The 26,710-nt window shown below is 46.5% G+C and overlaps 1 protein-coding gene across 1 annotated transcript in view; it reads right to left on the bottom strand.

Annotated features, from left to right (window-relative positions):
- The window catches only part of ARHGAP18 (Rho GTPase activating protein 18), a 544,764-nt gene that overhangs the window by 109,398 nt on the left and 408,656 nt on the right, over nt 1–26,710 (bottom strand). The window contains exon 10 of the mRNA XM_069234821.1: nt 8,215–8,297. Coding sequence (XP_069090922.1) covers nt 8,215–8,297 — 83 coding nt within the window. The remainder of the gene's footprint in view (nt 1–8,214; nt 8,298–26,710) is intronic.

The following is a 26,710-nucleotide window of genomic DNA, read 5'->3' as shown; positions in this document are numbered from 1 at the left end:
ATCACTTTAAATTGAAAATTGGCTTCAGGAGTGGAAAGTGCAGACCTCTCTTTAGCTGCTTCGGTCAGAGTTATCTGTCAGTATCCTGAAGTCAAATTAAATGCACTTAGGTACTTAAGAGCCTCACACTTATCCATGAGCTCATCAGCTCTAGATATGGGGTGAGCACCAGTCTTGGTGAATGCACTTAACCTCTGTAATTCACATAGTACCTCATCTCAGGTTTCCCTCCCATATGGGTTTGGGTTAGGCACCATCACCACTGGGATGGCTCAAGGACTGTTTGAGGGCTCCAACACCCCAAGCTCTAGCATTTTGTCAGCCTCAGTTTTGATGTTAGCTTTGTCCTGGTTTGACAGCCTGTAAATTTTACTCTTGACAGACAAGTTGTCACCTGTGCCCACATAATGGACACACCAAATAGCAAGACCTGGACTCAATGAGACCTGACCTGCAAAACGTTAAACAAGCTCTAACAGTCCATTTGCTTTGTTCTGTCAATGTGGGGGAGAGGAATACTCACATTAGTTCACATACATATTGATTATTTCGCAGGATCTCCCCATAAAACACACAATGCACAAGAAATGCGCAGAGTTAAAAATTATTTGCAACAAATAATCATATATAAAAAATATTAAAACCAAACTTAAATTTAAGAATGCTACACTCCAGACATATAGCCATATTATTGAGTCCATATGTTTCTTTAAGCACGAAACCGAGTACATAAATCTACTCAGACTATAAAACCTTGGGTATCCGCCTTAAAATCCTTAAAGCTGATTTATAGCACCTCACATCAGAATCAGACATTTTGGGTGAATCTATTTTCTTCTGACCCCTAGAAAAATAGGTCAGAAGAATAAAATGTGTCTACTTGGGGCATTATTGTGCAGAATAGGCAGCAAATTAAATCGTTGTTGCCTATAATCCATTTCTGTGTAAAATTGTTGGTGGGTAAGATCTGCAACCTGAATGTGAGATATAGAGTAGATATAGAGTTTTAGCATATTGTGGGAGCTCACAATCCATTTCTCTTCTCTAACGTGACAATTTGTATTTTATGACAAATAGCACACTATTTTCGTAAGATATATCTAGAGCCTTGTTATTGTCAGCCTTACACCATTTCTAATGTTTCTGCTGACTCACTTAATGTGCCCAAGTATCTGTGATTTATGTTCACCACATCCCCTTATCTACAGTTAAACACTGATACGCCACATATATGTAGGTGATTGGTGTCAGAGTGCGATTTCTTAAAATCCTCGGAGCATACATTTAGATAATCTCTTTATGAATTGTCTTAATTTTCTGTTTTAGTTTTATTAATCTTGTTATTAGTTTTTCTCAATTCCTAGGTCTTGCTCATTCTCTTACCTATGTCCTGATAATGATCTTAACGTTGTATAAGGTTGTAATGCCATTTACGTTATTGTCAATTAAACTTTTATGCTAATCATGGACTGTGGGCTCATGACTAAATGTTTTTTACTATGCCTCTGACAGAAAATCAATGATCGAAGTCTACTGTCTATTGCCTTACACACTTTGTGAGCAGTATGAACACTGAGCACCTTTATGTCGAATTAGAAAATATTTATACTCGTTCCACGAGTATGGGTATAGCTGCTTTGATTAAACAAGTGTGTTCCATTTCAGCTGTTAAATTTAACATTGTTGAGCAACCATAAATCATTTGTCCAATAGGAAACCGTGGTGGCTTATCTACGGTTATGCCCCTGGTTCCAGGAAGTCATAGGGCCGCCACCATTGTTTAATATCTCAAGGCATGTACATCAAGATTGTTTTTGATAGCATGCAAGTAACTGAAGCCTTTGTAAAAGTGTTAGCATGGGGTAATAATGGCTGCCTGAAGATATTAACCAACCGTCCTAGTTTAGTCTGATAAAATAATCTTATTTAATCTGAGTTTATGTGGTCATGTTTTGGCCAGTTAACACATTTAAAGATTCAGGGAAGTTGACAGATTTGCAGGGGAAAATTATGGTCCAGACTGAGTGATGTTCATTTGTAAAGTAGCTAGCACAAGTCATGCTTAAGATTTTCAGTAGCAGGTCTGCTGTGGTGCACAAAGTGACAGCAGATGATGAGTGACATCGATGGTGCATGTCTTGTTCTGCAGACAGAATGGTATGACTGACTGTCTTTGGTCCAACTTTAGCATCTGAGTCGGGCATTTGGCAAGAAATCACCTGGCCGTAGCTCCAGGCTCCAGTCACAGAGATACAGAATGGGGTAAGACTGCACATAATGGCAGGGCTTTGACAAAGAGAGCCCGACACACAGTAATGATGGCGCAGGTACTGTGAAAATTCTATGGACCTGTCATAGTAGTACAAAAAACGGGTGCTAGAGTCTTGACTTCATGACACAGTAAAAATCACTCTTCAAAATCCTTCAACCCTGGAAGGCACAAGAGGGATAGGTAGCAGGTGCAATTCTCCTTTGCATGTGTTACTTTCAAGAAATGAGTGACAACCTACATAAGTTTGATGGCACTCAAGTAACCTGAAGGGTAAGGCCAACAATGAATATTTAAAAAATACTGGGAGAAGATCTTTGTAAGGATCCAATTGTCTGTTACTTAGATCCATGTTTTTATTTTATATCCTTTGCCTCAGACACAGGTACCTGCTTAGAGAAACATTGTACATAGAAATACTGCTATAGCTTTTGATATTCTGGATGCACAAGGCTCAAAGGTTGTAAAAGTGTGTTATTCTTATTATACCATCGTACTTTCCCATGTGTTCTTTTTTGTAATTTTGCTTTGTCATGTCAATGGAAAGGCACAAAGCATGCCAAATGCATTTTAAAACTTGACATTTGCTTAACACATCTAGGCTTATTACTTTGAATACTATGTTTATGATTTTTTAGGATATTGTTTGTAGAGAGTTAAACTTTGGGTATCGAAGTGCAATGGTATATAATGCTGGATGAAGAAGGGGTCAACATAGCAACAGGCACTACATGTTTCAGATGTATAAAAAGAAGGCAGTGGGTTTTGCTGGTCAAGCTTAGATGGGTGTAGGTGAACACCGCACTCCAGGTCAATAGGAACACTGTCTGCAGTCAATGTTTTTTAAACATTTGTATTTGTTTTTCGGTTAGGCCATGATTCTGCCTACAGTGTATGAGTCAACAATAAAAGCAAAGCGAGCAACATGAGCTGCAAGCAGATAGGTAGAACTATTAACATTCCACATGTTGTAGCATTTAAAATTCAACAGTTTGCAGTGATGCAACGGATAAGGACCCATGATATAGACTAGCAAAACATTAAAGGAATAAAACACCTCAGACAGGCACATTAATTATGGAAAAAAAATCATTCTTGTTGATTTAGAATGGAGGGAAAGGTATAGGGGAGCACTTAAATCACCACAGTGTCATAACTAGTTGCCTCACTCCCTAAGGCAACTCATTTACTAATCCTGATCTTTTCACCTACTATTTACTGATTTCAGCCATGCTAGTGTTATTGACTCCAACTGGTGAGCAGCTAAAGTTGTGGACTTTTCTTGTGGTTTGATTTATAAAACAGGGTTTCAGGGGCAAGGAACGGTTCTTAGCCTTGAGGTTTATGAGGTGAGTAGAAGGTTATTTGGGTTCTTTGTTACGTGCTTTCACATGGGTGAGGCAGATGATCCTGAAGCAATCCTTAACCAGCATCCAAAAGAGAAAAAAGATGTAACCCCTCGGGTGCCTTGGACGAGGTCACCTCGTCCTACACCCGGGAACTGGGGGGAGCGCTAGCGCTCCCCCCCAGTGCTCCCCACCCACCCCCCCAAGGCAGGGATGGAAGGGGAAGCCCTTCCCCTTCCACACCCTGACCCACCCCACCCCCCATGACATCAGCGTGCATCCTCCCATCGCGCTGGAAGCTCAGCTTCCAGCACGATCAAAAGAGAAATGCAAAAGCATTTCTCTTTCGATCACGTGGGGGAAGCCCAGAGAGGCTTCAAAGGGAAGGAAAGGAATTTCCTTCCCTTTGAAGTCTCTCTGAGCGTTTCAAAAGCCGGATTGTTTGCAATCCGGCTTTTGAAACGCCCACTAGACACCAGGGATTTTTTTATTTTTAATGAAATGGACATAAGGGAGCGACCCCTTGGGCAAGGGTCGCTCCCAGGGGGGGCATTTTTTTGGAATGCCTTTTCTGCCCCCTGGGGGGGCAGAAACCTCTAGGCACCAGGGAGTTTTTTTTTTTTTACGTGAATTTCACGCAAGGGGAGCGACCCCTTAGGCAAGGGTCGCTCCCCTGGGGGGGAAATTTATTTTAGGCCATTTCTGCCCCCCTATTTTGATTAGGACGATCTGCCCCCAAGGGGGGCAGAAACCACTAGGCACCGGGGATTTATTTTACTTTTTTGTTTTACAGATGGGGAGCGACCACTTGGACAAGGGTCACTGCCCTGGAGGGGAAAATTGTATTTAGGCCATTTCTGCCAAATCGGCCGATTTTTTTGCTACGCCAATCTGCCCCCAGTGGGAGGAAAAACCACTAGGCACCGGCAAATTTATTTTAGGCCATTTCTGCCCCCCCTGGGGGCAGATCGGCCTATAGTTATTAGGCCTATCTGCTCCCGGGTGGGGGGGGGGCAGAAACCTCTAGGCGCCAGGGCAAATGTTATTTTTGTGGTTTTTTTTTGTTTGTTTGTTTTTTTAGAGAATGGGAGCGACCCATTAGGCAAGGGTCGCTCCCCTAGGGGGCAAATTGTATTTATACCATTTCTGCCCTCCTTGGGGGCACATTGGCCGATTTTCGGTCATTCTGCCCCCAAGGGGGCAGAAACCACTAGGCACCGGGGATTTGTTTTTTTTTTGCGCCAATATCACGCAAGGGGAGCGACCCCGTAGGCAAGGGTTGCTCCCGGGAAGGGGTTGGGGGGTAAATTTATTTTAGGCCATTTCTGCTCCCCACGGCTGAGCTAGAGGCCAAAATCCACAGTTAGGCACTTTGCAAAAAAACACCTCTGTTTTCTGTGAAAAAATTTGATGTGTCCACGTTGTGTTTTGGGCCATTTCCTTTTGTGGGCTCTAGGCCTACCCACACAAGTGAGGTACCATTTTTATCGGGAGGCTTGGGGAAACGCTGGGTGGAAGGAAATTTGTGGCTCCTCTCAGATTCCAGAACTTTCTGTCACAGAAATGAGAGGAAAAAGTGTTTTTTTGGCCAAATTTAGATGTTTGCAAATGATTCTGGGTAACAGAACCTGGTCAGAGCCCCACAAGTCACCCCATCTTGGATTCCCCTGGGTTTCTGTTTTTCAAAAATGCACAGGTTTTGTAGGCTTCCCTAGGTGCAGGCTGAGCTAGAGGCCAAAATCTACAGGTAGGCAGGCCCTTTGCAAAAAACACCTCTGTTTTCTGTCCAAATATGTGATGTGTCCACGTTTTGTTTAGGGGCATTTCCTGTTGTGGGCGCTAGGCCTACCCACACAAGTGAGGTATCATTTTTATCATCAGGAGACTTGGGGGAACATAGAATAGCAAAACAAGTGTTATTGCCCCTTGTCTTTCCCTACATTTTTTCCTTCCAAATATATGAGAGTGTGTAAAAAAGACGTCTATTTGAGAAATGCCCTGTAATTCACATGCTAGTATGGTCACCCTGGAATTCAGAGATGTGCAAATAACCACTGCTCCTCAACACCTTATCTTGTGCCCATTTTGGAAATACAAAGGTTTTCTTGATAGCTATTTTTCACTCTTCATATTTCAGCAAATGAATTGATGTATACCCGGTATAGAATGAAAACGCACTGCAGGGTGCAGCTCATTTATTGGCTCTTGGTACCTAGGGTTCTTGATGAACCTACAAGCCCTATATATCCCCGCAACCAGAGGAGTCCAGCAGATGTAACGGTATATTGCTTTCGAAAATCTGACATTGTCACCTCAATTTCAATATTTTTCTTTTTCAGTTGTTATTTTCTGTAGGAAACCCTTGTAGGATCTACACAAATGACCCCTTGCTGACTTCAGGATATTGTCTACTTTTCAGAAATGTTTAGGTTCCAGCATTGGTTTCACGCCCATTTCTGTCACTGACTGGAAGGAGGCTGAAAGCACAATTTTTTTTTTAAAATAGGGTATGTCCCAAGTAAACTGCCAAATTTGTGTAGAAAAATTGGGTTTTCTGATTCAAGTCTGCCTGTTCCTGAAAGCTGGGAAGCTGGTGATTTTAGCACAGCAAACCCTTTGTTGATGCCATTTTTAGGGAAAAAACCACAAGCCTTCTTCTGCATCCACTTTTTACCATTTTTTTTTCAAAAAACGAAATGTTCACTGTATTTTGGCTAATTTCTTGGCCTCCTTCAGGGGAACCCACAAAGTCTGGGTACCTCTAGAATCCCTAGGACATTGGGAAAAAAAGGTCGCAAATTTGGCTTGGCTAGCTTATGTGGACAAAAAGTTATGGGGGCCTAAGCGCGAACTGCCCCAAATAGTCAAAAAAAGGCCTGGCACAGGAGGGGGAAAAGGCCTGGCAGCGAAGGGGTTAAAAAAGAGCTATGGGTGGAACGAATGGATCGATCTTGGTTGCTGATAATTACTTGTTTAAAAGTGGACGTGGCCCTACAAACCTTATGCAACCCATCTAGGGTACTGCCCAACTTTAATTGCCCAGACCAAACTACCAGACTACAGTTCTTGACCAGAAACAAACTGAGACTAATAAACATAGTGGACGCATGAACTGATTGGCTCACACCATCCAGGAGTCTTGCTTCAATCAAATGGCATTGCAAAAACGAACCAACGCCATATCTATGCTCAGAGCCCTCTTTAGATGAAAATGGATGGATATTTTTAACATTCTTATACAGAAGTGACTGCTGCACACTTTTATACAGAGCCTCCACTTAATACCGACTTTGCGATGTACGACAAAACCATATAATCTGCACTTTTGGACAAATCCTTAATTTTTCATAATAAACGGGTGAAACGAAAAACAAATATACGCCTGTTTTTGTGGGTCTTTGCAGGTTACCAGATAATAGGGAGGTGTGTGACTGTGCGGTAAAGGTTTTTACTACCTCTCCCCCGCTACATGTGATGCCAAAAAACAGAAGGACCCACAGACCTGACGACCCACACAACTCTCTCATGCATAATACAGAGAAAAAAGTACAACTCACTGGAGAAACAACCAACCAGGACTTAAAGCAAGATTGACCTCAATGTGTCTATCATTTTATATCCTCTTAAAGCATTACTTCTGACCATAAGCACACTTACGTTGTACAAGGTAAAGTCAGTACACATAAGCTAAGAAGAAACTACATTATATTAGTCCTTCAGAAAAACGCCGCTCCCTATACCCCCTTGATATTATTTGAAGATATCATACTGCACTGCATGTAAAATGACATGAGCACAGATGAGTTCATGGTACGTGAGTCAGATGCATTTGGCACACAGACTAGCAATGTGTAGTCACGAAAAGGCCGACGGAAGGAAACTGAGACGACGCCACAAGACTCAACCCATCAAAACCGCATATCATGATAATACAACATCCTCATCGTAGTACCAGAACCTAGAACACGATGTTAAACTTAATTTATATATTAGAGACGTGACACAACAACGCAAGGAAGACAGGATTAAACATGTGCTTGAAGGATTATGAACAACGACGGCTTTTAAAGAATCGGCCCAATTTGACAAGATTACTTATGTGACTGAAAGTGTTCATATTATTCTATGTGAATTGATGTTGCATGTGATGATGTGACGCTTATAATATTTATGTGTAATTTATAAAATTTGTGGTAATGGGGAAGGGAAATGGGAAGGACAATGATTAATACACGTTTTTTTACAACTAAATACATTTTGTGAAATAGTTTACGTGTAACTGCGATTTGAAGATAGATGCATAGCTATCATGTCATGCATGACACATCCAGTAACGTGTAGCTTTTTGCCAACTCCGCATGCATGCAAAGTGCTGCTGGCTAAAGAGCCAGACTGGATGGGTGTGTCTCACACAACATGGAGCCGCTTAACAGCTACAAGTTCGATTACTTAGGGTCAACTAAAGTAAATGCAATACCATATTAAAGTTCGAGCAGCAAGTTACATAAAATAAGGACTTGCTTAAAAATGCTCATATGTGTGTTCCAGATTTGGAAAGGGAAAGAAGAAATTAAAAATATAAAAATCAAAATGACTGACCTTTAGCGTGTCCCTGTTTGCATCTGGCAGAAGGAGCATCAAAAGATTCAGAGCCTGCAGCTGCTGCTTCCTGGAGGGAAGATCTAAAAAATATTCAGATCCAACATTTAGACTCGCAGAACATAAAAAAAGAATGTTTTTCACCATAGCATCAACAAAGCTCATCACAAATCTCAACAATCCTAAACCCTTTACATTCCATGACAAAGTGAAAGCAGCTTCATACAACGAACAAATATTCCGTCTGCTTCACACAACAAACAAATCTTCATGTCTTTACGAAAAACAAATATTTTGTGGCTGTAAGGCAGGAGGTGGCTGCCATGCAGCTGTGGGATTGGCTTTTCTCACTGCATCTACTCAGTGATGCAACACTTTTGGTGAGAATGCATATTGACAGCCAACCTGGATTTTTCACAGGTCTTTTAGATCAGAGTGCTGTTCCTGTTTGTCATAGTTCCTTAGACCAGGCCTGTATAATTGTACCTACAGTTTTCTAGCACACTTCCCCACTGCCGCTCTTAAAATAGACGGGGAAGGGACAGCTGTGTGTTGGATAAGGCCTGGTCATCCATAGAAAGTCACTAAAAATAACACACAACTAAAACTTCACAGTGAAAGACTGAATTCTTCCTGCTAAGTTATGACCCATTCCAACCTTTGCTTGTTTCTTCCTCTTAATAGATAGACCACCACCCAAAAAATTTTTTTGAAGATGTCATGCTAGTTATCGTGTCTAAACCTCATAAGAACCACCCCAACCTATAGATTCTAGGAGATCTCTACATTTGGATTGAAAGAAAAATCTGACTACAACCAGGGGGTCAACCCTGAGGGCTTCAACCTACAACAAAATGTTTCTGGCAAACTCACTCCACGGACACTCTCTTGACATCATATACACCCTACTGGGACAGGCCACAGTCATTGCAAACTCCCCAATAATCTAGAGTGATGACTACCTTCATCTTCAAACTACTGATTAATAAAACTTCAAAGATGGCAACAATCAGCAACCACAAAAACACACGCACACAGTTGAAAACAACTTATCTTGAAACAACTACAATAAATGGACAAGTTACTTACCTTCCGTAACGCCTCATCTGGTAGAGATAATGTCTAGTTGCAAAGTCCTTACCTTAGAATTTCCCTAAGGGATCTGTATCTGGAGATTTTCCTCGAGCAGCACCCTTGCGTGCCATTAGGTGGTGTTGATGTGTTCTGCGTCTGTCGTCAGCTTCGTCCGTACCGGATTTGACGTTGAGGGTCCTATAAAGGCACCACCCTGGCGCACTAGCGTCAGTTTCGCTCTACGACTTTCCACGCCAGAAGCGCATAGCCATGAAGAACACTGACCACTGGTACATCAAAACTAGGGCCATGAACGAGAGTCCCTCACCCTAGAAATCAGTTCGCAGAGCAGGGAGGATAGGTGGGTAGGTAAAGAATCTGCAACTAGATATTGTCTCTACCAGATAAGGAGTTACCGAATAGAGACACCTAGTTGCAGATTCTATACCTTAGAATAGATACTCTAATCCCGGAGGTAGGTCTGCCAACAAAGGTCATACTAGAAAGTTCTGCAGAACCAAACTGGCAAAGTTCCCATCCCTAAGGACCTGACTGTCCAGGCAGTAGTGTTTGGTATACATATGGAGAGATGCCCATGTTGCCACCTGACAGATGTCAAAGGCTCGAACTCCGCTTGCTAATGCTGTGGTTGTAGCTTTAACTCTGGTAGAATGAGCATGCAAACCCTCAGGGGGTTGCTTCTTAGACTGTGCCTAGCATATTTTAATGCAGACTACAACCCATCTGGAGATGGTCTCTCTGCACTGCCCGATCTTTCTTTGCACCCACATAACCAACAAAGAATTTACCATCCACCACGAACTCTGGTACGATCAAGGTAGAACGTCAATGCTCATTTTAGGTCCAGGCAGTGGAGTCTGTCCTCTTCCTAAGAAGAATACGGGGAGTGCAAAAAAAGTAGGTAAAGTGATGAACTGGCCTACTTGGAAGGGCATAACCACTTTTGGTAGAAAATAAGCCCTAGTGTGAAGCACCTATTTGTTAGGATAGGTGGAATGGTAGGACAACTCAGATGACAAAGCCTGCAGCTCACTCACCCTGCGGGCATATTTAATGGCCACAAGGAAGCCTGTTTTCAAAGTGAGAAGCCTGAGAAGACAATTGTGGAGAGGCTTCAAAGGAGTATACATCAGAAATGTCAAAAGTAAATTCAAATCCCATTGGGGTATAATGAATGGAGATGGAAGACACATATGAGTAAGGCCTTTAAAGAACCTATTTACAATAGGAGACTTAAACAAGGAAGGTTGATGAGGCAGCCGCAAAAAAGCAGAAATGGCAGACCGATAACCACTGACAGTGCCCAAAGCAGAGCCCTGCTGGACCAGGGAAATGATAAACAGTAAGACCTCAGAGTGGGGGATAAAAAGGGGGTTAACAGACTTGTCTGTGCACCATGCCACAAATTTAATCAAATGACAGGCACATACAGTTTAGGTTGGGGGATGCCTGACGGCCAGATGAAGTCAGAGACTTCAGGTGGAAGGTCAAAAGCTGTCAACTGCTTCCACTCAATCTCCATGGAAGAAGGTGGAGACTGGACAGGATCAGGCGGAGAGCTCTCCCTTGGTGCTGCAACAGAAGATCCTTCTGAAAGGGCAGTCCGATCGGAGGATCGATAGCCATGCTCAGTCATTCCGGATACCAAACTCTTCGTGCCCAGTATGGAGCCACGAGGAAAACTTGGGCCCATTCGTTCTTGATCTTGAGAACTCTAAGCGGAAGTGGTATGGACGGAAAGGCTTACAGGAGGTCTGAGTTCCACTTGAGATGAAAAGCACTGCTGAGCGACTGCCACCTTGGAAACTCCAATGCGCAATTCTGCTGACAGTGAGTGTTCTCTGCAGAGGCGAACAGAGCTAACCAAGGCTCTCCTCACTGCTGAAAGGGACCTTGAGCCACTTCCAGATGGAGATGCCATTCATTATCGGTTAGGCATTCTAGACTGAGTTTGTCTGCTCTGGTTTGCAGAGATTCCGCCAGATGCTGAACCACCAGGAAAATCCCTGATGTTACAGCCAGGTCCAGAATTGCAGAGCCTCCTCACAAACAGTCCAGCTTGTAGCAGTACCACACAGCAGTGCTGCTGTCTGTGAACAACTGCACTACCTTCCCCTTGATAGAGGGAAGAAACACTTTCAATACTAGTGCGATTGCACAGAGCTCCCACAGGTTGAGGTGGAGTCTGGATTCTGCCAGACCAGATGCCTCTGATCTCTGCCTCTCCCAAATGGCCGTCCCATCCCAGGAGTGACATTGTCACTCCTGTCAGATCTGGTTGTGGAAGGGTGAGGGATCTGCCTCTGACCCATTTGCGGTTCGTTAACCACCACTGCAGATCTTGCTCAGTTCCCTCCAAAATCTAGACAATGCCGGAGAGATGCAGGTCCCACTACAGACCCTGCATCTGCTATCTGGCATTTGTCACCAGCATGATGCAGGAGGCCATGACGCCTGGCAGCCTCAGAGTCATTCTCACCAAAATTCAGGGTAGAGGCTGCAACATCGGTATCATAGTCTGAACATCCTTGACTCGTCGCTCGGGAGGATAAGCCCAAAGCTGCCCTGTGTCCAGAACAACTCAGAAGAAAGTGGGCTTCTCAGAGGGAGGAAGGTGTGACTTCTGCACGCTTATAGTGAACCTCAGCAAATGCAAGAGGTCCGCCGTAGTCTGGATTTGGGAGATGACAGCCTGGGGCGAGCCCACCTTCAACAGCCCATCATCCGGATAGGGGAAGACTGAAACCCCTGATCTGCGCAGATGAGCTGCAACCACTGCCATCACATTGGTGAACACCTGAGGGGCGCTGGTAATGCCAAAAGGGAGCATGGTGAACTGAAAGTGCTTGTGGTCTACCATGAACTGCAAGTAACGTCTCTGGGCAGGCAGGAGGGGAATGTCGAAATAAGTGTCCTGCAAGTCCAACGCTCCATCCATTCCCCTGGATCCAGGGCAAATAAACCGGAGCCATAGTGAGCATTTTGAAGTTCTCCATCTTGAGGAAGAGGCTGAGGGACTGAAGGTCTACATTAGAGTGGAGGCCCTTGTCCTTTTTGGGTACCAGAAAGTAGCTTTAATAGCAACCACAACCTACTTTGGCACAATAACCCACTCTATGGCTCCTTTGGCCAAGAGAGCTTTAACATCCCCTTGGAGAAGTGCCAAGTGATTCTCCATCATCCAATCATAGGATGGTGGCATGAACTGGAGGCTAGCCTTGAAGGGGAGGGAGTAGCCCCTTCGGACAATCTGCAAACCCTACCTGTCTGACGTGATGGATTTCCAGTGGAGCAGGTGATGATGAATCTTGCCTCCAAATGGTCCCTGGTGGGGAAGTGTCAGACTAGGACGTTTTGAAGGCAGCTGTGGGGGTCGGACTGGCCAGACCGCTTGCTCCCTGATCGACGAGGACAGTGGATCCCATGTCCCTGGCCATGCAGAGGCTAAGCAGCATGCGCTGCATGGTGGCTGGGTGGAAACGGATGTGGCTGTGCACCCTGTCCATAGCCACAAAAGGGGGGAAAAGCAGACTGAGGGGGACAATGCCACTGCGAGGCCCAAGGACCTGGCCATAGCACGAGAATCCTTGAAGTGCTTGAGCACCGAGTCTGCTTTCTCTACAAAGAGACAGGTGCCAACAAAGGGCACATCCATAAGATTTAGCTTGGACATCCCCCGAAAAGCCAATCGTCCTCAACCAGGTGTAGGGCCACTGTTGATGCAACTGCTCTGCCAAATAAGTTGGTCGTGTCCAGTCCACATTGGATCGTGGACTTTGCTGCATCTCTCCCATTAGCAACTGCTTGGGAATGTAAAGCCCAGGCCTCCTCCAGGATCTGTGGCAGCACTTAACCAACTATATCCCACAGCTTGTGGGGATAACGACCCAAAAGGCAAGCAGTGTTCATGGACTGCAATGCCAGGATGGCAAAAGAAAATATCTTCTTACCAAGTGTTCCAGCCTCTTGGAGTCCCTATCTGGGAGTGCGGAAGGGAACGCAACATGAGAGGTAGAGGCTTGGATGATTAAGCTCTCAGGGGTGGCATGTTGCATAAGAAAACGTGGGTCACCTGGAGCAGGGCAATGGCGGCGGGCAATTGTCCTTTTCACAGAAGCCCCTGTGTTGGTTTTGGACCAGGTACCCAGTAGGACATCTGTAAAGGCTTCATTGAAAGGGAGCAGGGGTTTGGAGGATGAAGCTACAGGTTAAAGCACCGCTGTCAGGAGGTTAGTCCTGACTGCCAACGAAGACAACTAAAGGTCCAGGACCTCATCTGCTCTCCCCACCACCATAGAATAGGAACCTCCCTCCACAGCCACGGTAAGGGAAGAAAGCGTGCCGGTATTTGGGGAGGTATCCAGGCCACTGGCTTCAACCAAGTCCATACGGCAGTCCATAGGTATTGAAGCTGGTATTCCAAAGGTTCCAGTGGTCTCTCCTGTTCCTCACTGTAACCTAGCCCATTGGAAAGGGTCTCAGGATCTGACATAGGAGGCACAACTCCTGTTGGTGCCAGAGGCAGCATGATATGACGCCCATTCGGTTCTGTGTCGGAGTCTGCAATGAGGATGGGGACAGCTCCGCCAAGCGTATTGACGTTGGGGCAGATGTCAGGGCCGGCATAGGGGAAGGCTGAGATGGTACAACCGGGGCCGGTCTGAATCCAGAAATGGATCCAGTGGTGTACCTCAGAGCCGAGGCAGAAGCTGCCAGCTTGGAACTCAGAGGAGCCCCTTCAGACTCTTCAGGGCCCTAAGGCGCGCCAGCGGTGTTGGACTGCCCACAAATGAGGCACATTGCCTCACAGAATTCTAAGTTGGGCAAGGGCCACACTGGCTCCGGGAAAATCAGGGCAGTGCGGAGGCAGCCCAGATGCAGGCTCCGCAGAGGGAGGCCTAGGTTTACAATGCTCCAGGGTCTGTTTCATTGGTCGACAGATCAGGTGAAGTCAAAGAACATTTTGCTTTCTTCGACGACTTCTTATGCCTCAACTTACATGTTCATCCTGAGGACTTAGAGTGGGACTACGCAGAGAAAGGAGTCGAGTGTCAGCCGCAAGTAGCTTTAGGGACCACTCCCTCAAAAGCTTTCAGATTCGTGGCCCGGCACTCAGAGCACAATTTCAGGTCTCATTCCAGACACCAAGGGCACACGAAGACAGGTCTTGAAACCGATCCTCCGCAAAAACATCCCTTCACACACCAGGAGTAGATTTGCTCAAAAAAGCTTTGACAATAAGTAAAAAATAAAAATAAAAAAAAAGTAAAAAATGACTGAGGGGTATTCTTTCTTTTGATCAGCACGTGGGTGGTACAGAAAGAAAAAAAAACTGACATCAGCGCACCAGAGTGGTGCCTATATAGTACGTCAACATCATATCCATCACAGACAATGTCAATGATGGAAGAGGAGCCAACTGAGACCACCCAATGGCGCACAGGGTTTCTGCTCAAGAAAAATCTCCAGTTCTAGACTGACACATGGGGACATTTCTAAGGTAAGTAATCTGCAAGTAGATGGCTCTGTCAGATATGCAAGACATACACAACTTCCACACTTGGAGCTACATTACACTAGACAACCAGATACAAATAAGGACCAAATCCAGAATCAACCACAAACGAAAACTAGATTGAAGGAATGAAAACACAACTCAACATACTACAGAGAAATAAGGAGATGAATAAACACTCATCTTAAGCCATGTAGCAGAGCCTACAGCACCACAAAAAGAGAACACTATTTCACAAGCATAAGTGAAGCCACCTGCCCCTGTAAGAAGCTCCACTCATTTCTAATAGAATTCTGCAGTCCAGAGTGCCTAACACAGTGCCAAACAAAGAAACACAACGTTTGCAGGCTCCTATAAAACAATCTCCATGGAATAGATCTAAAAAATGAAAAAGACAGAAAATGACCTTAAGGAGAACATAGTTAACACCCCTCTAACACATGACTCGATCACCATAAACAGCGTCAAAAGCAATCTTTCCCCATTTGATACCTTCAATACCATCTCAGAGAATGAATTGCACAACTTTATCAGTGCAAGCAGACCATTAGGATCACTTTCAGAGACAGCACCTCAAACATTTTCAAGGTATCATTCTCACATCCTGAACAGGGGAGGTAGTTAGAAGTTTCCTCAGAAGGTATTTGGAATTAGGGGCCAGAAGCAGTAACTGATTAGGCAGTCACAAGTTTTGTGACTCCCGTGGTTTGAAACTACTAAGTCACTTTTTCATTTGATACAAACTCAACTTGTGTTTCTGAGAGGTTTTACTGAATAGCAAATTGAGTTTTGGAATGCCTACCAATTTGCAATTTTGTAAGGGGCCTGTAAATTGGGAGGGGTGCTCTGTCCAATATGTGAATTGATAACATATGTATCAAAGGTTTGCAACCATAATTGTGGTGGCAATACATTATCAGTTATCGACTCCAAAATGGAGTTCATGTTGGACTAGGCCCTTTCTGAAAGTTCACCCCAGATTTTTGCCTTTCTTTGTTGAATCCACTGTGTAGGTTTTTAGGACTCTGTGCACTTTACCCTAACTAACCATTGGGAAAATTCTCTCCGTTAAATATAGTAAAACTGTATACTCCTAATTGGCACATTTAACTTACTAATAAGCCATTGGTATGTGGTGCTACATGTATCCATGGCCTATAAATTAAATGTTACTAGTGGGTGGTGGCACTCATTCTGCTAGCCCGGTAAATCATGTTTGAGTCCTGCCACTGCACCTTGTAGTGCAGTTTTTAATTGTTGTTGACCTGGCAAAAAAAAATCTTTTGCCATGCCGAAACCTTCCTTTTTAATACTTATAAGTCACACCAAAGGAAGGCCCTTATTCCCATGGGGGCAGAAAACAGGGCATATGAATTTTACATTTTACATGTCCTGACAATGAAAAACTCTTAAAGTCATTTTTCACTCTAGCAAAGCTATCTCTCCCATAGACTAACACTGGGTTACCTTGATCCACCTATTTGAATTGTAAATTAAAACCCTCTTTAATGGTAAATTCTGATTTTAAAGTCCTGCCCTGAAAATACCACTTTTAGAAAGCTAACATTTTTCTGTCTAAACCAAGTGGGCCTTTTACCACCGGCCAGGTTCACATGACTGTGAATGGCTGTCCTGTGGTGAGTTCCCTATTTCTTCCTGAAATGGGAACAAAAGTGTCTTGGGTCCTGAGTAGGATAGCCCTTGCTATCAAAGGGTTGCCTGGGTGTTGTACTCGGCCATTCCGGATGTCTGATGCTGCCTGCTCTGGCACTAGCAAATGCAGCTTACACATAGGCCTGCTGCCCTTTGTCCCCCTAGATGGGCCGGCCTGCCCTTTTCGCCCCTAGACAGATTGGAGCCAAACAAAAGGAAAGGAGAAGATTAGATAAAGGGGGCATCCCCTGCACACAAGCTGGCACTGGGTATACACGTGGCATCCTCAAAACCTCTCATCAAAACAATCTTGGACCTGAGAAGATTCAGAAGAAGAACTGTGCTGTTGTAGGAAGTAGGAATACTTAGACCTGCCTGATCTAAGACCAGGACTATAGAATTGCCTCCATGTGTGAGTTGGGTGACCTCCTGGTTGAGCTACAGAGCCACAACAAGCTTTTATGGGCCTTTCCGGCAACTGTACAGCTACCTAGCACTAACTTGGCCTACCTGTACCCTGATGCTGGCCTCTGCTGGAGCGAGTCCTGGCCAAGAGATACCACCCCAGGTCCTGAACCCTTGGCTGGTGTCGCAGTGTACCCATCCTACCTATACTCAACTATAAGGACTGGACTCCAAATTAAAATCCAGATGGTATTGGCTCTTGACATTGAATAAGAAGCATCACCAGTCTCTTCACAACTGCAAGCAGATTCTTTGCATCAGCAACAACTGATTGCATCTCCCATCAACATAAGGCTCTGAATGAGACTTGCTTTTTGCATCATCAGTGACCACCCATGTCCCCAACCAACATGAATAACCGTCGACCACCTACTCTCTGTGCCATCAACCATTCTCTCATGGTCATAATCAACACGAAGTGCTGGCTGAAACTTCTCACATGGAACTGGACTAAGTAGAAGTTAAACTTCCCACCAGAGTGAATGTGGTCTCCATGTCGCAGTCAGCCTGAACTTCTGACTTGGACTCGGCCTGAACGTATGACTAACCACGATTGTTGCTTTGTGCTTCTTGGTGCTATTTTTTCCTTAGTGCTTTAAAGATTCATGTTAGAAATTGGGTTTTTGGTTGGCAGTCAGGTTATCCTCTGTCCAAGCAAGAACCCTCACTCTAGTCAGGGTAAGTCACACACAATCCAAAATTATCCTGTGCCCACCCTCTGGTAGCTTGGCACGAGCAGTCAGGCTTAACTTAGAAGGCAATGTGTAAAGTATTTGTGCAATAAATCATACAATAACACAATACAGCAGCACAAAAATACACCACACAGTGTTTAGAAAAATATATAATATTTATCTGGATAGTAGCAGGTCAAAACGATCAAAGATGCAATATGAATTTGTAAAGATATCACTAAAAAGTGATATGAAGTGTCTTAAGTCTTTAAAAAGCAAACAAAGTCTCTTTCAAGCACAAAGTACCTGGTTTGGAGTGGAAAATCTCTGCAGAGGGCCGCAGAAGAAGAGATACGTGGAAAAATGGTGTGTGCGTCGATTTCTTCCCTGCACACACGGACTTGCATCGTTATTTTTCACGCTGGGAAGTCGTGCGTCGTTTTCCGGCGCGCGGACAGTCTCTTTCTGTGGGTCGCGGGATTACCAGATGTCCTGGGGTCTGTGCGTGGATTCTTCGGCTTGTTTTCCGGCTGCGCATCGTTCCGCGAGGCTGTGAGTCTAAGTTTCGTTCTCACAGCAGGTGTTGCGTCGATTTCCCCTCTGGAAGTTGGGCAGCGTTGTCCTTGCGAGGCCGTGCGTCGAAGTTCCGGTCGCCCCGAAGGCGTCACGTCGATCAGCGTCGGTGTGCGGCGATTTTCTCGCCGCAGAGCAAGCTGTGCGTCAAACTTTTCTCCGCACGAAGAGTCCAAATGAAAAAGAGAAGTCTTTTTGGGCCTGAGACTTCAAGGAACAGGAGGCAAGCTCTATCCAAGCCCTTGGAGAGCACTTTTACAGCCAGACAAGAGTTCAGCAAGGCAGCAGGCCAACAGCAAGGCAGCAGTCCTTTGTAGAAAGCAGACAGGTGAGTCCTTTGAGCAGCCAGGCAGTTCTTCTTGGCAGGATGTAGTTTCTGGTTCAGGTTTCTTCTCCAGCAAGTGTCTGATGAGGTAGGGCAGAGGCCCTGTTTTATACCCAAATGTGCCTTTGAAGTGGGGGAGACTTCAAAGAGTGGCTAAGAAGTGCACCAGGTCCCCTTTCAGTTCGATCCTGTCTGCCAGGGTCCCAGTAGGGGGTGTGGCAGTCCTTTGAGTGAGAGCAGGCCCTCCACCCTCCCAGTCCAGGAAGACCCATTCAAAATGCAGATGTATGCAAGTGAGGCTGAGTACCCTGTGTTTGGGGTGTGTCTGAGTGAATGCACAAGGAGCTGTCAACCAAGCCCAGCCAGACCTGGATTGTAAGGCACAGAAAGATTTAAGTGCAAAGAAATGTTCCCTTTCTAAAAGTGGCATTTCTAGAATAGTAATATTAAATCCAACTTCGCCAGTCAGCAGGATTTGGCATTACCATTCTGGCCATACTAAATATGACCTTCCTACTCCTTTCAGATGAGCAGCTACCACTTCAATACTGTATGAGGGCAGCCTATGAAGGGAGCAGGCCTGACAGTAGTGCAAAAACGAATTTAGGAGTTTTACACTACCAGGACATGTAAACTACACAGGTACATGTCCTGCCTTTCACCCACACAGCACCCTGCTCTAGGGCTTACTTAGGGCACACATTAGAGGTGACTTATATGTGGAGAAAGGGGAGGTTTAGGCTTGGCAAGTACTTTTAAATGCCAAGTCGAGGTGACAATGAAACTGCACACACAGGCCTTGCAATGGCAGGCCTGAGACAAGGGAGAGTGGCTACTTAAGTGGGTGGCACAACCAGTGCTGCAGGCCCACTAGTAGCCTTTAATCTACAGGCCCTAGGCACATACAGTGCACATTACTAGGGACTTAAAGGTAAATTAAATAGTCCAATTGGGTATGATCCAATGTTACCATGTTTAAAGGGAGAGAGCATATGCACTTTAGCACTGGTTAGCAGTGGTAAAGTGCGCAGAGTCTAGAAACCAGCAAAAATGAGGTAGGAAAAAGAGAAGGAGGAAGGCAAAAAGTCTGGGGATAACCCCGCAGAAGGGCCATTTCCAACAATTCATTACTACGTTCCTACTGACTGAATTTTGTCTTTTTCCTCTCTGTTTATTGCATCCTGCTCTATGTTTGTAAATTGGTTTGGGATGTTTCTTGTGTTGTGTTTTCACTTCATTAGCACTGTTTGAATGCTGCATAAATACTTTACACATTGCTTCCGAGTTAAGCCGGACTGCTTTTGTGCCAAGGTACCATAGGGTTAGACATAGGTTTATTTAATGACTTTTGTCGTTCACAATGACAAAAACTGAGGTTATTACTTAAGTGTAGCTATCACCCCTTCAAATAATAACTAGATTTCTTACGTTGGTGGCAGCTCTGGGATCTAGTACTCAACAAAGTCAGATGAGTACACATACCGCAGGACATAGGGGGTTATTCTAACTTTGGAGGAGTGTTAATTCGTCCCAAAAGTGACGGTAAAGTGACGGATATACCACCAGCCGTATTACGAGTTCCATAGGATATAATGGACTCGTAATACGGCTGGTGGTAAATCCGTCACTTTTCCGTCACTTTTGGGACGGATTAACACCTCCTCCAAAGTTAGAATAACCCCCATAGTGTCTAGCTTTGTGGTAGGGGATGGCACAGACATTTGGTTTGAAGCCTAAGAGGTTGCTCTAGAGATATATAGGGTCCCTGAAGAGAACTGGTGAGCCAGTCTCTGGAGCCATGACTCCAATGAGAAGAGGGATTCTGTTGGCCCTAGGAAGAAGGGGCACAATACTGTATCCCCTACCGAAGGAAGCCCTGGTCAGGAAATATAATCTAACCCCAGAGAGATACAATTTAAAGTTGAGACAGGCTGAATATATCAACCCAGTGCTGGGTAGATTTTGTAGGTAACTCCAAGAAGGCACCAGATGATTGAGTGATGGGCACTAATGTGAGCAAAGATAATAAGCTGCACAGTAGTTTTCTCAAAGAGAACATTTTCAGTCATTGTTTTACAGAGCCGTGGCAACACCTCATTGATTCCAAACTCACTGTGCAAAGTGACCTTGCAAAGGAAGCAGACTTTTGGATCAGCACTAGTGTTTACAGGAAGGTACCTAGGAGGACTATAAGGGTGGTTCAGGTTTCTCACAGCAGAGTGAGGAGGCGGTCTAGTATAAAACAACTAATTCACAAAAAGAGCCCCAAACTAGTGTGGGAGAAAGGATTCCCAAGCCTCTGCTGAAAGAAGGTGGCTCTGGGGGGGCAGAGGGATGGGGGGGGGGGGGGTGTTGGTGGGGGTTCTGATCGGCACTGGCCAGTGCACCCTTTTTCAGACCCAATTGCTTTGACTGGACTGTCTCCAGATAGTGTACAATCAGGGGGACCCTGTCTGTAGGAAGAAACTACTCACAGGGGGCGGGGGTAGGAACTCCACAAGGGTGGCCAATATGACCTTAGGAATAGGTAGTCCCCAGGAGTATAGGGAAGAACATGCCCAGGTGTCCCTAATTTGTGTGGTGGACTCAGATGGTAAGCCTGTGATCCCTGAGGATGGGAGTGATCACCCCAACAATATTACGAGAATGGGATCCCTGTTACTGCTCTGTGAGATGCATCTGCCAGCGAGACCATGGAAGTTGAGAGGCTGGTTTTCCCAGATCAATACCCTCTGGCCCTGATATCCCTGAAATGGGTTGTGGAAGTGGCCAATAGTGGGTCGCAGCCAGTCCGTAGAAGTTTATTAACTCCATTCTGGGAAATGAAGTACCACCAGGGATAAAAGAGCTGGTTATGGCAGCCGCACAGGGTTCCTCGCAAGCTTAGTTTTCTGGGGGCGCTGATCCCAAACAGGGTAAGGAGGCCCAGATTTAGAGCAAGGAGTAGGAGACGATTTACAGTGGGAGGACAGAGTTCCCTGCTCCGAAAGAAGAGCAGCCCAAGACTGACCCTGGTGAGGCCACTTCTGATCAGGAGATGCTTCCTGTGCTGTCCCAGTGACAGAAGACAGATGGCCTGCCCCAAGCAGATCCCTGCATGACACGATCTGTCACCCTTGGGAGGGGTGATGGATACCTCAGAAAGACCTGGGTTGCTAGGCACCTGTTCAGTTACAGGTTACAGTCCTTAGGTTGAGGGGCCTCTCTCAAGATGCTACCCTTGAGATGGTGACCCTAACACCGGGGCAGTTGCCCCCCCCACTCTTAAGGATGAGGGAACTCCTTCCAGCCCATAGGCTGGAGCTGAGAGCTGCTTAAGGCTCCAGGTTGGGGCCTCCATCTGGCAGTGAATGGACAGAGGCCTGGCTCACAACACTGACAGCTATCAATAGCTTCTGTTGGTTGCTGTTCCTTTGGGCAGCATTTGTCTCTGGTTTCGGACAGAAGTCTGAACCAAGGTGTAGAAATGGGTGACATCTCTTTGCTGGTTGTGATGGTACTGTGTGTCTACTGGGATGCATTTGCGATCAAACTATGGTTTGAAGCCTCATAGATAGGGTCCACAGATGAGAAGAGTGTCTGCTGAATCAGTACAATGGCCCTGGATGATGTTGACAAAGGGGTCCATCTATGTTCAGAAGAGCACAGAACTGACAAGTGTCACTGCAGAACTGGGGCACTGTCCACATTATATTGCCTGAGCAGGGAAGCCCCTCAAGGTATTGATTAGTGTTAGAAATGGGGTCTTTGGTTGACAGTCAGGTTACCCCCTGTTCAAGCAAGGACCCTCACTCTAGTCAGGGTAAAAGAGAATCACCCTCAGCTAACCCCTGCTTACCCCCTTGGTAGCTTGGCAGAGCAGTAGGCTTAACTTCAGAGCGCTAGGAGTAAAGTATTTGTACCAACACACACAGCAACTTCATGAAAACACTACAAAATGACACAACACCGGTTTATAAAAATAGGAAATATTTATCTAAACAAAACAAGACCGAAACGACAAAAATCCGACATACACATGTCAAGTTATGAATTTTTAAAGATTAAACTCAAAAATAGCGCTTAGAAACAAAAATGCTTCGATGAGATGTTAACACGGCGTCGTGACGGAGTTGTTCCCAACAAGCCGACACCAGCGGCGCCAGACACGGAGTCGTGTAGACCCCCAAGTACAGTACCTTTGGTGAAGAGTGAAAACAAGCCGATGCGCGAAGTCGGGAATCGCGGCGTCTGTGCGAAATGTTGAATCCGTGCACTTCGAGCGGCGTCGGTCACAACGTGGTGCGGCGACTTCCACGGAGTCGCGGACTTCAGCGGGGCTGCTGCGGCGTCGGGCCTGCGAAGAGCGTCACGCTCCAGCGAAGGTCACGGCGTCATGTGCAGGCGGCGTTACCGGATTCAGCAGCGGCGTCAGTCCAAAGTCGTCCGAAGTAGATTTCCTTGGATTTCCACCAGCTTTCCTTTCAAGGGCCCAGGGACTGGATAGGGCACCAATTGTCAGAGCAGGAGTCTCTCCAGAGACTCCAGGTGCTGGCAGAGAGAAGTCTTTGCTGTCCCTGAGGCTTCAAACAACAGGAGGCAAGCTCTAATTCAAGCCCTTGGAGATTTCTTCACAAGATGGAAGGCACACAAAGTCCAGTCTTTGCCCTCTTACTCTGGCAGAAGCAGCACTGCAGGAAAGCTCCACAAAGCACAGTCACAGGCAGGGCAGCACTTCTTCCTCAGCTATCAGCTCTTCTCCAGGCAGAGGTTCCTCTTGGTTCCAGAAGTGTTTCTCAAGTCTGTAGATTTGGGTGCCCTTCTTATACCCATTTTAGTCTTTGAAGTCATCTTTCTTCAAAGGGGACTCACACCTACTTGTGAAATCCTGCCTTGCCCAGGCAAGGCATCAGACACACAGCAGGGGGTTGGAGCCGGCATTGTCAGAGGCAGGCACAGTCCTTTCAGATGAGAGTGACCACTCCACCCCTCCCTCCTAGCAGAGATGGCTAATCAGGAAATGCAGGTTACACCCCAGCCCCCTTTGTGTCACTGTCTAGTGCGAGGTGAAAAACAACCCAACTGTCAAACTGACCCAGACAGGGAATCCACAAACAAGGCAGAGTCACAGAATGGTTTAAGCAAGAAAATGCTCACTTTCTAAAAGTGGCATTTTCAAACGCACAATCTTAAAATCAACTTTACTAAAAGAAGTATTTTGAAATTGGGAGTTCAGGGACCCCAAACTCCACATGTCCATCTACTCTCTAGGGGAATCTACACTTTAATCATATTTAAAGGTAGCCCCCATATTATCCTATGAGAGAGACAGTCCTTGCAACAGTGAAAAACGAAGTTGGCAGTATTTCACTATCAGGACATATAAATCACATTACTATATGTCCTACCTTATCCATACACTGCACCCTGCCCTTGGGGCTACCTAGGGCCTACCTCAGGGGTGCCTTACATGTAAGAAAAGGGAAGGTTTAGGCCTGGCAAGTGGGTACACTTGCCAAGTCAAATTTACAGGGTAAAAATACACACACATACACTGCAGTGGCAGGTCTGAGACATGATTACAGAGCTACTTATGTGGGTGGCACAACCAGTGCTGCAGGCCCACTAGTAGCATTTGATTTACAGGCCCTGGCACCTCTAATGCACCTTACTAGGGACTTACTAGTAAATGAAGTAGGCCAATCATGGATAAACCAATTACATACAATTTACACGGAGAGCATATGCACTTTAGCACTGGTTAGCAGTGGGAAAGTGCTCAGAGTTCAAAAGCCAACAGCGACAGGTCAGAAAAAAAATAGGAGGCAGGAGGCAAAAAGATTCAGGATGACCCTGCATAAGCAAAAGTCCAACACGACCTCCTACCAGCCTAAAGCCAGGGGAGAACAATCAATACCTTGATGTACTTCCCTGATTGGGGCGATAGAACAAGGACCCAGGCCCACAACAGCAGGGGCATGTTCCAGTTCTACGCCTTCCTGACTCCAGTTGGATCCCTCTGTCCATACTCTCAGGGCCCACTAAGCTAACCCATGGGGAACCCTTCTCCACATCTGCAGACACAATCTGTGCAGCATCTAACTTTACTTTGCTCACAGATGTATTGCAATGGGCAGATAGTACCACCAGGGCCAACACAGTGGTGTTGTCCACTCCACCCCGGGGTGTGACTCTCGTCCCCCCCTCCCCCCAGGGGCAACTCTGTCCACCAGGACAGCAAGCCACAGTGGCCCCAGACAACTGTCAGGGATGAGAGCCCGACCTCAGGCCTCTCCAAGCATTGTGACTGCGGAGAGTGGGGGGCAGTAGCCCCAGGTGCCTGACACCCTTTGACCACTCTCCCTTCCACCAGGTCAGAGAAGATAACCTGACCCTGGTCCTCCCCTCTGGGGCTCTGTACCCTCCATCCAGGAGCGGCACCCCCAGAGTAAAAAATTGTCAGGGTGCTTGTAGAAGCAGTCCTGCACAATTCTTCCACCAGTGCAGGGATGTTAACCTGCAACTGATCCTCCAACCTGGGGTCTGTACCTTCAGGTTGGACCAGGGCCAGGGGTGAGGCTTCCCTCCCCCTGCCCTCTCTTCTGGGGTCCCGAACCACCCAACTAGGAGTGGCCCCCCCAGAAGACAACATGGTAGGGGCACTGTTAGCAGTAGCCCCTCCCTCCATGTCAGGGGGGACACCCTGAACCTGGCCTTCCAATCCAGGGTCTGTACCCTTAGATTGCTCTGGGGTCAGGGGTGAGTCTTTCCCTCACCTTCCCCTACTTTCAGGGTTCTGCACCCACCCCTCAGGGAGAGTACCCCTTGAAATCACACCGGGGGGGGTGATTGGGCAAACAGCCCCCCCCCCTTCAGGTCAGAGTTTATCTCCTGCACCTGATCCTCCAGTCCAAGGTCTGTACCCACAGACTGGACCACTGCCTGGCAACCCAGGAATTCCTGGGGGGCATACCTACCCCCCACCAGGTCAGAGTTTACCCTCTGAACCTGGTCATCCAACCCAGGGTCACCACCCTGCGGTTGAACCACTGCCTGGCGCACCAGGACTTCCTTGGGAGCACACTTACCCCCCACCAGGTCAGAGTTTACCTCCTGAACCTGATCATTCAACCCAGAGTCACCACCCTGTGGTTGAACCATTGCCTGGCACACTAGGACTTCCAGGGGGGCACACTTACCCCCCTCAAGGGACACACTGTCACCAAGGGCCACACAAGAGTCTGGATGGCGCAGGTCTCCTGACCTCTGCCCATCTGACAGAGACTGAATTCCCCCCAACCCAGAAATGGTCTCACCAAGGTCATTCCTGGGGGGGCTCTGCTCTCAGAGCTGACCCCTGACCCTCCAGGTTCTCCACTGGGGTCCACAACCCCCTCTCAACCCTCTGTCTGGACTTCTGCACCCCCTCACTAGGAGTGGTACTGCCAGACACCAGAACTGGTGGGACGCTGGCTACAGCCGCCCCCCCCCAAGTTCTCCTGACACTGTGGGATCTCCCTCAACAGATGGCCCTATGGTACAGGCTAGGCTCCCCTCCTGGTGTTCCCTCATGGAACCCTCCAGGACCTGGGACCGGATCGCGGGCACCTTGGACCTCAGCCCATCCCCATTCCCTCTCCTCAGAGACTGGACATGGGGTCCCTCACCCATCCCACTACACTGGGACCTACCTGGGACACTACAATCCTTCCCTACCTCACCTGGTTGGGAAATACCTAGACCACTACTCTCAGGAGCCTCCCCAAATGCCTCTTCAGACTCTCTGGTACTCACCAAGAGGTCTGCCTCCATTGTAAGCTCCCTGGGGTCAGAGAACTCACACTCCACCTGGTGTTGGCGTAGCTCTGGAAAATAAGGACTAGACATATGCTCTCCAGCAATTACATCACTCAGCCCATTACATGAATTAACCAAAGTACCTTTCACCCAACCATCCAGTGACTCTGCTTTGGAAAAGCACCTCACATCACCCTCCTGAGACTGGTGAGACAGTACCTGACTGTCCCTGACACTCAACCCACAATCTTCTGGGATGTCTTCACACTCCATAACCAGGACTTCTACCTTGGGGGAACCCCTCTCCCTGTCACTCTCACCTAGAGTCAGTAGAGTGTCCCTCCCACCAGTAGGAATATGACTCCCCATGCCAGTTCCCCAATCCACCTCAGGGACCCTGTGCATCACTGGAGCTACGTC

The sequence above is a fragment of the Pleurodeles waltl genome, chromosome 5 (genome assembly GCF_031143425.1).
Source record: "Pleurodeles waltl isolate 20211129_DDA chromosome 5, aPleWal1.hap1.20221129, whole genome shotgun sequence".
In the NCBI taxonomy this organism is placed as follows: domain Eukaryota; kingdom Metazoa; phylum Chordata; class Amphibia; order Caudata; family Salamandridae; genus Pleurodeles; species Pleurodeles waltl.
This window is presented reverse-complemented; position numbering and strand designations above follow the sequence as displayed.